The 12,110-nt window shown below is 37.1% G+C and overlaps 1 protein-coding gene across 1 annotated transcript in view; it reads left to right on the top strand.

Moving 5' to 3' along the window:
* Positions 1 to 12,110, top strand: part of CSMD1 (CUB and Sushi multiple domains 1) — a 2,262,799-nt gene that overhangs the window by 2,201,311 nt on the left and 49,378 nt on the right. The window contains exons 55-57 of the mRNA XM_045286696.1: positions 2,710 to 2,898; positions 6,332 to 6,505; positions 7,861 to 8,043. Coding sequence (XP_045142631.1) covers positions 2,710 to 2,898; positions 6,332 to 6,505; positions 7,861 to 8,043 — 546 coding nt within the window. The remainder of the gene's footprint in view (positions 1 to 2,709; positions 2,899 to 6,331; positions 6,506 to 7,860; positions 8,044 to 12,110) is intronic.

Below are 12,110 nucleotides of genomic sequence, written 5' to 3'. Positions count from 1 at the left end.
CAAGTGAGCGTTCATAGAATGTTCACCATGTGTAAGTACTTTTTTATTAATGAATATTTTAAGGGTTATAAATTAGTGAAAAAAAATGGGTAAGAGGCTGGAACTAGTCATTTTAATACACTGTTATATAATTGTTCACCTGCAATCCGCATGGTTGGCAGTTCAAAACCACCAGAAGCTCCGCGGGAGATGGACTGGGTTTTCTATTCCCATAAATGTGTCCAGTCTGGGAAGCCCACAGGGGTTGCTCTGAGTTGGCATTGACTGCATGGCAGTGAGCTTTGAGTAGGTAATTGTAGTGCAATCTAAAATTCAAGAGTAATTGTCACAAATATGGTTGTTTTTCTATCCTATGGCCCTGCCACCATGGTGAAGAATCATGTAAACTTCCCATCTATATTATGAAATCTATTGGGTATAAAACTCAAATCTTCTGAGGCAACATCCTCAAATCTTGCTCAAACTCTGAAAACATTTTGGGTCTCAGCCTGTGTGGTGTCAATTTGAGAGGATTACAAGTGGAGGGGTGGAGTCTGGCCTGTCAACCCAGATATAACCAATGAGGCCTCTGTGTGGGCATGGCCTTCTCCTGAGAATTCTGGGAACTCCAGCATTAGAGACTGTCTCTCAGCTCACTCCCCGAGATGACGCTCTTCTGACAAGACACATGGTGCTACACCCTGGGAGCTGGGGAAGTCACATGGACCTATCCTGATGCATCCAGACCTCTGGGGACTGGAGAAGCCATGTGGAGACTCCTGCCAGCACTGAGATGCTTACAATGCCACTGGATCCAAAGACTCTCTACCCACTGGCCTGTGGTCACCGTGCACTCATCATCATTGTATGTGTTTCGTGAGTCATTGGTATCAGACATATAGGCTAATATGGGACTTATGGGCTTGGACTGGACTGGGTTGGGATGCTTTCTTAATGTATAATTACCCTTTATATAAAACTCTCTCTTACATTCATATGCGTGTTTATGACTTTGATTCTCTAGTCTACCCGGACTAACACAGCCTGTAAGGATAAAAGTGCAGTAGGATCACATTGTTAATGCAATAATAACTGCCTCTCTGACAACTTTCCTCCTTCTTCCATTATAAACAAAACAAAACAGAACAAAAACTTCATCCTGATTTTTCTTCTGACCTCCAAGCCCTTACTGGTTTTTATACTTCCCATTTCTTAAAATCTGGGACAAAAAATGAAGCTCGGTGTTGCTCATGCTGAGTCCGGTGGACTATTTATTATCTATAGGGATTCCTTAGTAGAGGAATTTCTCAATGCTGTCCACTCATATTGCCTTAGTGGCTCCCTCTACTCAGACCATAAAAAGTATTTGATATATATTTTTGGTGGGGTTTGCCTCCTAGGAGGAACATAATCACAAATTGAACACTAAGACTTCTTTAGCATTTGGGTCAAGGAAAAGCCTTGATCCTTGTGGAAGTATAGAGGTAGTATAGGAAAACCTGTTCCTGGTCTCCTCTGCTTGACAAGCAGCTCCAAGTGGGAGAAGGAGTCTGTGCAGTTGTTCTTCAGGTTATATAAATAATCCATCTTTCAAGTTTATTAGATTTTCACTCAGTGAGTAATTTCTACTATTTCAGAGGGTTTGGTTACAGTTTTACCATGGATGCCGTTCATGGCAGCCATGCTCCACAAATGTGTTTGTTTGGGCCTCAAAGAAGACTTTCTTCTATAAGCTCCGGGTTCTTTTATAAATCATATGATATTATTCTACAGCACTAAAGGGCATCTTTAAAATCTTTTCATTCTGCTCTATGCCTCCCTCTTATTACAGAGAAGAAATCAAATGCACATATTGCATAAGGGACTTGCCTTAAGCCTTTGGGACGCAGGACTGGCAGTGGCTGCCTGAGAATTAGTTGCACAACCCTTTCTGATCCAGAAATATCTGGAAAGACTGCAGCCCCCATCGCAGCTGTCTCATTCACTGGTGTGGTGGGTCAAAGCATGAGCTAATCAGGGGCTCTTTCTTTTCCTCTGCACCTGGAAGAGCACATTGCTAATTCCCTCACAGATGCCAATAGGCATTCAGGCTAATAGAGTGCCATTCAGATTAACCAGAGCATGCCCTACATGCCACAGCAGACTGCCTCGCTGTGGGACTGTTCCTAATGGGGAAGGGGCTTAAATCAGAGGTTGGCTTGGTTTAAATTTCTCTTAAGTGTCTATGGAATAATTTTCAATTTTATTTATATCAGCCACGTAAACAGAAATTCCTTTAAATATACATATGGAAGATGTAATGCCTGTAGAGGGGTAAAAGCAATTGACCACTGTGTGACATGTCCTTAAATATTAAGAGTAAAAATATTTACATGAGGCTATCTCCAGCCAGTTCTTTTTAATATCTTTTATAACCTAAAAACTTAACTTTGAAAAAGAATTTTGGTTTTCACATCAAACCCACTATTAAGAAATAGCCAAAAGAAATTAACCCTGTGTTGTCAAAATTGCTATGGTAGCCAGCAAATTTATAAGTTTGACAGGGTTTGAGGTATAATGAAAAAAAGTACTAAGCAGAGCTCATCAGAGGAGCAGGATGTCATCATAAGGCTCAGATATTGTCATTTATGAGCATTCTCCAATGGTAAAGAGTCTTCCTTTCTTTCTGCGACATTCTGCTTAGAACTTATAGCTGCATCTACAAGAATCACAAAATGCTTTATTTTCCAGTGGTGAACTGTTCAGATCCAGGCTTTGTGGAAAATGCTATTCGTCATGGACAACAGAATTCCCCTGAGAATTTTGAATATGGAATCAGTGTCATGTATCATTGCAAGAAGGGATTTTACTTGTTGGGATCATCTGCATTAACCTGCATGGCAAATGGCTTATGGGACCGTTCTTTACCGAAGTGTTTGGGTAAGTGTATGATTTTGGGTTCTTGTGCTCCAAAGCCCTAATATAGTATCACTAACAATTTATTTTCACATATTCAAAAAGGCCTTTTATTATCTCTGCTCCACTGACCACAAATTGTATCAGTCCTTCCAGAAATACCTTCAAGTAGATTGGCCAGAAAACAAGAGCTCAAGTCCCCTAGCTAAAGTAGGGGGAAGGAGAGACAGGGATAAGCCTGGACTGTTCATATATTTTCTGGGACATTGGGGCCTCATCAGCGAGACAAAGCATCCCATGTTATTGTAAAGCATTTATACTTACTCTCCCTTCCTCTTAGCTCACTATTGCTAATTTACCTTATTTAGTTTAGCACACAGGTCTTCCCACACAGTTCACGCAGGGCTGGTGGTGGTCCAAAACTAAACATCTCCCAGCTTCAATCTCCTCTGATGGGTCTACTTTTGCTGAGGTTTCTAGTAATCTAGCATCTGTTGCCAGCGGGTGGAGTACACTGAGTGGCCTCGTATGGTTTTCAGAGCCAGTCAATAGTGGGCCACCCATTTAAAAAATTTTTCAGGTTAAAAAAAAAGTGAAGGGGAAATACGCATGGATTAAGCCTCCTTTGAACCAGATGTGACCATAGACAGGGGATATGAATACTTTCACTTTCACTATCATGAAACTCTTTTACTTGGAAACCCATCTTGTCTTAAAGCTTGCTAGGAGTCAGCATCTACTTGGTAGCAATGATAGTTTCTATGCAAAGTGCATTAGGAAGTGGATTAATGCAAATGCAATTAGTTTAAAATCGAGCACGCTATTATTTGATCTGCTTTTTGACCAATTTTAAATTAGTTTATTATTAATCGTTTCTGCTTGTTAAATTTGAGATTTTTCTCTGATTTACTTTGTTATCATTGTTCAGTTTTGTTTCCAGTTATGTATGTTTTCCTGTATGTGAACCCAGCATAAGTAAATCTACAGAGACAATTGGATGAATTATTTCTTGGTGGTATGGCAGAGGAGGATGGGGAAATGGAGAGTTAACAACAATGACTACAAGAAAGTCGAAAATGATCTAAAATGGTGCTGATGATTGTAAAACTCTAATTTGATTGAATTATTGAATTATGTGATATGTAAATTATATGCCAATAAATTTGTTTTAAAAAGACAAGAGTAGTGACTAATATATATATAGTGTCTTGACAGTAACTTCATTTTGAATCATAAGGTTAAACCAGGAGAGGATAGATTACATTAAAGGATGAAGCAGTTCTTCTGAAAAGAAAACAAACAAACAAACGAGGTATAAATTACCACCCACCCACTGCTAGGAGTTGACTAAATCCTTGTAACTCTATGGACAATGTATTTTGAAACCGTAATGTTTCAAAGAGTATAAACTTTAAAAAAGCAGACTGCCACATCCCTCTACAAGGAATATACCAGACAGGTAGTTGTATACTGCTATCCTTTTGAGCACTTTCAACACTGAGCCCCAAGGCCCCTATAGATTACCATGGTCACCTTCAAAACTCTATTATCACTGTATTTATTCCAGGTTGATTGTAAAGAATACAAGACTTTACCCAATGCTAAATCTTAATTTCTTTGACTTGATTACATACTTTAGCTCAAAAGAAATAGCCAAGAAACTTAGGAAAAGTGTTATTTTGTCTTCCTAAAATTAGATAGAAATAAGATTTTGTTCGTCAGATCACATGTATTAGTATTTATCAAATATGCATATAGTCAGAGGGAAATGACATTGAATGATGAGTTGACTCTGTAAAGACAGAGTCATAATTGCACATTGCTAGTCTCACCATTGAAATGGGTTTCTGTACTCCAAGAGGTCCTTCACGGCAAGGACAGGCTTTGATAATCCCTGCGGATCCGCACTGCAACATGTCTCAAGTCATCACTAAAACAATGCAATCAATTTTCATGGCAAAAGAAATTAATAACTTTCAAATGCTAACTCTAAGCCTATGTGTCAAAAAAAGAATTTAAAATGTATTATATTCATCATCAAATTTTACTTGACTTCTGATTTTCTAAACCTCACCTGGATTTTTTTTTTCCTTTCTGATAAATTAGATTTTAACATTTCTGTTTTAAAAGAAAAACATTTCTTTTAAATTTTCCCTGTGCTCTTTTGTGAGACTTCCATTATTTTTTGCAATGAAGCTAATGTGTTTCCCATCTCCAGGAACCGGGTTTTCACTGACTCTTATTTTCCTAGGTGGCTAGTTTGTACCACTTGTTGTCATTAACAATTGGAATTACCATGAATGTGGGAATAGAAAGATCTCAAAGGGGTATTTTACTTTTACATGCTCTATAGCAGCTACGCTTCCACTCTATATTTGCTTTTTATCGTTTCACTGATTTTTTATTTCTCCTTTTCTATCACCTGGTAATAGTCATTTGCCAACCATTTTATTGATTCACATCTAATTGGCTTCTTCTTAGAACTCTATATAGATACAATCTGGTTTTCCAGGACAGAAATGAATGTCCATGTGAAAAAACAGAAAGGGCTTATGTGACTCAGGGGACGGGGAATGCCACGAAGCCTTTAAATCTACCTCTGGTTGATAACACTTTGGGGTTGCTAGTGACCAAATGCAATTACTCTAGGATGTGAAATCAATGGTTTTTGAGTACTCCATTAGTACTCCGTCCAGTCAGCTGTTTCCACATAGCATTAAAAAGATGTCCATTCTCCATCCTAATTTAGAACCTCGCAGAAAGAAGAACCCCTGTGTTCATCTAAATTCCAGAATGCGGTGGTTTTTTTTTTTGAGACATACTTCCTACCTCAAGCAAAATTACATTAAGATCTAACATGGAGAAAATATTTCCCTATATTTAGCAATTTATGACTATGGAGCACTACATGGAGGGAAATATAGTCATTGGTAAATCGATTTGCTCATGTACAGGTTCTTAAAAGAATATGCCAGGATACATTGGTATTTTTCATTCATAGGAGATTTTTGCATGAATGTTTATGTGACGTTCACCAACTAAAAGCATTTAAAGGGAATGATGTCTAGATAGTCCCTGGATGACCCAACTGTTACTGTCTTTAAGTAAAACGTGTGCATAACATGGAACAGTTAAGCACAGTTCATATCTAACTTTAGACTAATGTCTTAATATTTAATACATGTCATATCATTCTATTCATTAAAAAATAAAGAAAAAAGCTCCCCATCTCCTCAAGATACACCAAAACATCTTTACATAATAATCTGGTAATAATAATAGCATTGTGCTGTTCTTTGAAAAGTAACATCCATCTTATGAACTATTGTATGCACCTTAAATGTTGAATATAATAATTTTACAGGGGTTGGTTTGGAATTGCAGCTTGTATGTCAATCAAACATTCATAACCTGGAGACCCCTTGTACTCACCTGTAAATCACTTTCCCCCTATAAGCTATATCATGTGGACACCCAGGGGTTCCTGCCAATGCGATCCTAACTGGAGAAGTGTTTACCTATGGATCCATAGTTCACTACTCATGTAAAGGAAGCCGGAATCTTATCGGCAACAACACCCGAGTTTGTCAGGAAGACAGTCACTGGAGCGGAGCGCTGCCCCATTGTACAGGTAAAGGAATATGTTCTTTGGGATATTGCAGAATTATACAAGCATTTGAAATGTATTCCATTTCTAGCTATTTTTATATACCATTACCCCCATCATCATTTTAATTAGCATCAAACAATAATCAGTTGAAACTTCCTCCTTAAGAAATATTGAAAGGTTTTTGATCCCCTTGCCACAATGCATACTTTGGCTTCAGTCTGTCCCTACTTAGTCTGCATTCCTTCACTGTGCTTCCTCTCATCTCTTTGTCTTTGGTCTGTCTTTATAATGAACAGGTTACATTTATCATCTTTGAAATAAATAGTACTAATTTTTCCTACAAATATTTCTTAAATAGATAACATATACTGAATCAGCAATTGCAGACATAATTTAGAAAAAGCAAATCTCTCATTAGATATTTTATATCCCCAATACACTAACCTTCATTTCCCTTTTATTATTCATACTTAATTTCTGAATTCACCATCTCCAGTGCTTTACTTCTACCAAATAATAATTTTTAGTCTCATAACCATTTGAATGGGTTATTTTTATTTTGGAAAAAAATTGCAGTTCTTAAATTTTTCATTTGATTTGAATTAAGAATTAGACCCATCGGTGCGGCAGCCAAGAAATCAGATGTAATACGACATTGAGCTAATCTGCTGCAAAAGACCTAGAGCAGCGGTTCTCAACCTGTGGGTCATGACCCCTTTGCGGGTCAAACAACCCTTTCACAAGGGTCACCCAATGTATAACAGTAGCAAACTGAAGTTATAAAGTAGCAACGAAAATAATTTTATGGTTGGGAAGTCACCACAACATGAGGAACTATGTTAAAGGGTCACGGCATTAGGACGGTTGAGAACTACTGCTTTCAAGAGTAAATTGTACCTTACCCAAGCCATGATATGTTTAGTCACTTCATATGCATGTAAAATCTGTACACTAAACCAGGAAGACAAAGAAGTGTTGATGCATCCAAATTATAATGTTGGTAAAAATATTGAATGTACAATGGATTGCCAGAAGAACAAATAAATCTGGGTTGAATAAAAGCCCAGAATGCTTCTTAGAAGTAAGGAGGGTGAGAGTGTATTTCATCTAGACATTTTGACATATTATCAGGAGAAATCAGTCCTTGGAAACGACAGTATGCCTCATGAAATAATGGGGTCAAGCAAAGGGAGGCCCTTGGATTAACACATTAGCTGCAACAAGGAGCTCAAAGATCGCAGGCACAGGACTACAGGTGGTTGCACATATCATGTCATGTCACTAACTTAAGAATGACTGAAAGATCACAAGTAATCATTCTATTTTAAACAAATCTAACAAAATTGTATACTGTTATATGTGCTTATATTCAATAGGAAATAATCCTGGATTTTGCGGTGATCCAGGGACCCCAGCACATGGATCTAGACTTGGAGATGAATTTAAGACAAAAAGCCTTCTTCGCTTTTCCTGTGAGATGGGTTACCAGCTGAGGGGCTCTCCTGAACGAACGTGCTTGCTTAATGGATCCTGGTCAGGACTGCAGCCCGTGTGTGAGGGTAACTGAATCTCCTTTTTAAAAATCAAGATTTAAAGTTAAATGACAGAATTCATTCAAAGATTATCGGAACTACTCAACAGAAATCCTAGAGATTTTGCATATTTAAGCAATTTAAGCATTATCAAAAGTCATGACAGAGATATGAAAGGTCTCCTGACTGTCCAGAAAGATCATGTGACTCATCCATAACCTTTACAATTTCAGTCTCGTTTTTTTCACAATCTTTTCTGGCTGATAATTCACAGGTGACTTTTCCCAAAGCTTTGTGATTTCGGCACTGAATGTGCTGGGGAATGTGTGCAGGTCTTTCTGGAATTCCTCAGGCTGTGGCTGCTGCCATTCAGTATCGCCGCCGAGTGGTTCCGAACAGAAGGAAGCACTTTCTCAGTCCTGTGCCATGACCTGTGCCATCATACTATTCCTCGGCCTGACCCTGTCTCAGGATGTTCCTTTATTCTTTAAGCCCTTAGTGGCAAATAAGTGCCCATTCACTTATCATTCTGCGTCTCCTGTTACACAGAGGACTGTGCTACAAAGGTACCTAGGGGTGCCTTCTCAATAATACTTGATATTGAATACATTGATGCAACATTTAAAATACAGGAAATAGGAGGTGGACCTCCATCCTGAAACTAAAGCTGCAATAGATGTTTATATAAAATTGATAGCTCCTATGCATATGAATTTGCAATATCTACCACAAGAAAAGTTGGAATGTGATAGTTTAGAGTTCAGATAGATATAGAATTCAAAATAATCATTTTCTCTTTATTGTCTCTTGAACACTAAGTTTACATAAAGCTTCATACTACGTTAGAGAGCATCTGGCTCAAGATAAATGGGACTGAATAGTAGGGGTTAATGTCACCTATATATGTGAATTATAGTTCGATTCTAATAGGAGCCCTGCTGGAGTGGTGTTTCTAGTTGTACTGCGAACTGCAAGGTCAACAGCACTAGCCCCTCCATGGGAGACAGAGAGGCTTTCTATGCCTGGGAAGAGTTACAGCCATGGGCAACCTCAGGCCAGTTCTACTGTATGCTGTAGGGTCGCCATGAGTCAGAATTGACTCAGTGGCAGTGAAATTAGTTTTTGTTTGTTTGTGTTGGCACTATTCCACCTGAATAGTGAATTCAAGCTTGTAAACTTATCTTTGACAGACAGTTTTTGTCAGTTCCTTCATTTTTTTTGTTGCTAATTTAAATACTAAAATTTGCTTGATAGCAATGGTCTCTCACCACAGCCAAACTGTATTCCACCTGACCTTTAAAGAAGAGATATTGAAATAAACACGCAAAGACATTAAACTTTATAACATTGTATCTTTGTTATGATTTTAGGACTAATCCATATTTATACTCCATCTAAGATTTGCTTCCCCATACTGTATCTGTGATGTATTAGTGCAGACTAGGAATCAACATTTTAATATATAAATATTCCACTTCCAGTCATAAAAAATTAATTTGTATGCTATAATTGTTCTTGCTGAAAACAGTTATAAAAATTAAGAAACTATTGGAAGCAGTGGATAATTTTGATCTACATAAGAAAAGAAATAGGAGGAGACTTCAAAAAGTTCATGGATAAATTCCATTTTCTTTCTGTTCTATCTATGAACTTTTTAAGCTTCCCCATATATGAAGTAAACTGAAGATATGGGATGCAAATGTACAAAGTTGATAAGTAGAAATAGGTATTCTAAAACAGTGAAATGGAATTTGAAAATAAAAAAGAACTCAGAGAATACAGAGCTGTACATAATTATATTATGACTATGTAGGAAAATGTCTTTGTTCCTAGAAAACGCATATTGAACTATTTAACAATAAGGGGCATCAAACTTATATTAAATATATAGATATACATGTACATATATATAAACATATGTGCATAGATATACACACATATATCTATTTCCTGAATTATTTAAATGTAGAGTAAATAAGGCAAAATATTAAATGATTGCTATAGTTCAATAGTAGAAAATAGGTTTTAATTCAATTTTTATAAGCTTATATATTGCTCTGTAATTATATCAAGATGCCAATTTACAGAAATAAACTAAAATAACTTCCATGGTAAAATATTTACTCCCATGTTTCAGTTAAAAATGCTCACCATAATCACATTTGTAACATTTCTAATATAGAACTTTTGGAAGAGTATTATCTAATATTGCCATAAGAGAAATACCAAAATTTAATAATTTTAACAAACAAAAATGTGTTAGCTCATGGATCAGGAGGTTAGAAATTTGAATCCAGGGAGCCACCTGGAGGGGAAAACTTCCCCTCGATGTGGATTCTAGGGTAATGTCCTTGTCATTGATTTTCTCTTGGCTCTACAAAGTTCCCAAAGTAGAGACTGCAACAAAAGAACGTGCGCTACTCCTGGCTCTTTCTTGGTAGCAATTAAATTCCTTTGATTTCTATTCACTTTATAAAACTATTTATAATCTAAAAAGAAATTGACAAAATAAAATATAATGCTGCCATGTAGTGTCCTCTACCTCATTAGCACAGCTGCTTCTAATGCTGCATCATTAACGTCACAGAGATTTAGACTTATAACACACAGCAAATTACATCAGATCACAAAATAAAATATAAGTACATGGTAAACAATTACCTAAAAGTTAATTGTAGATGATCTGGTAGATGTGTTTCTGGTGTTGTGAATGAATGCTATTGGAAGTTTTGCTCTATCCACTGCTTCTGTAAATAGTGTCTAGTCCCTAAAGAGTCTAATCTGTACACGTCAACGATTGGTGTATAGAGATTTGCAGCCAGTCTATAATTGCAAAATGTTCTTTTCTCAACATTGTTTTAAAGTCTACACCATTGACTAAATTGATGACACTATCAATAGACTTACCTTAGGCCTCAGGAGGAGGATGGATAATGTTATCTAACTTAGAATGATAATGAGGTCTTTAATGTGAACTAGAGACATATATAAATAATAGATATGTGAATAGATTTTGGGCTCACATTTCATTCTAGCCCCAGTCTGTTAGTTCTGTTACAATTAGTTCTGTTAAATCAGCATGCTCACCCCATGAAGAGATCACTGAAGATATGAGTGCTATCGTGAGATGTGGCAAGGAAACTAGATGATACTTAGCTATTAGAAAGAATAGTGCCTGGCGTCTTAAAGGATTATATTCAAAGGAGCAACTATCTGAGTGAGGCATCAACTGGGCCCACCCAGAAGAAGCACACAAGCCTGTGTGATGCAAAGATTGTGAATGAAAAAAATCCCAAACCAAAGAAGGAAATGGCATAAGAGTTTAAATTGTGAACCCTTGATTTTCAAGAGGCTGTGACAGTGGAAGCCCAAAATCCATTTACAGCAGTGGTTCTCAACCTGTGGGTCATGATCCCTTTGGGGGTCAAATGACCCTTTCACAGGGGCCACCCGATTCATAACAGTAGAAAAATTACAGTTCTGAAGTTGCGACAAAAATAATATTATGGTTGGGGGTCACCACAGCATGAGGAACTGTATGAAAGGGTCATGGCAGTAGGAAGGTTGAGAACCACTGACTTACCGGGCCTACTCCGGGATGTAAGCCTCCAGTGAATCCCCTCTGACCATAGACCAGGCACATGAAAAGCCTTGCTATCATGCTGAATGCAGTGCTGTTTTTGTTTGTTTAGATGTATTTTATTTTCCATGTTTTTCTGTATATAGGAAATCCAGGATCTTTAGAGCTATGAAGATAGGGAGTACAGTGATGGTTCCTTAGGGATATGTTGAGGAAAGTTGGGGGAGTTGAAGCCCTCATGATATTGAATACAAGAAGGAAGTAAATAATCAAAAGTTGATTCTGGAGATGATTATAGAAGTCATATTAATATGATTGAACTATTGAATTACATAATATGTGAAACATATGTAAATAAAACTGTTTTATAAAACATAATTACAGGCTCATGACCTACCCATACTGATACTTATTTTGGAAGACACAATTAGATTAATTTGTATTATGGTTTAAGGTTTAAAAGACTTTGACTCTGATTCTATATAGCCATTACTACAAGATATTGATTCTAGTA

The sequence above is a fragment of the Echinops telfairi genome, unplaced genomic scaffold (genome assembly GCF_000313985.2).
Source record: "Echinops telfairi isolate 266 unplaced genomic scaffold, ASM31398v2 ScPeMD7_9;HRSCAF=40, whole genome shotgun sequence".
NCBI classification, from domain to species: Eukaryota; Metazoa; Chordata; class Mammalia; order Afrosoricida; family Tenrecidae; genus Echinops; species Echinops telfairi.
This window is presented reverse-complemented; position numbering and strand designations above follow the sequence as displayed.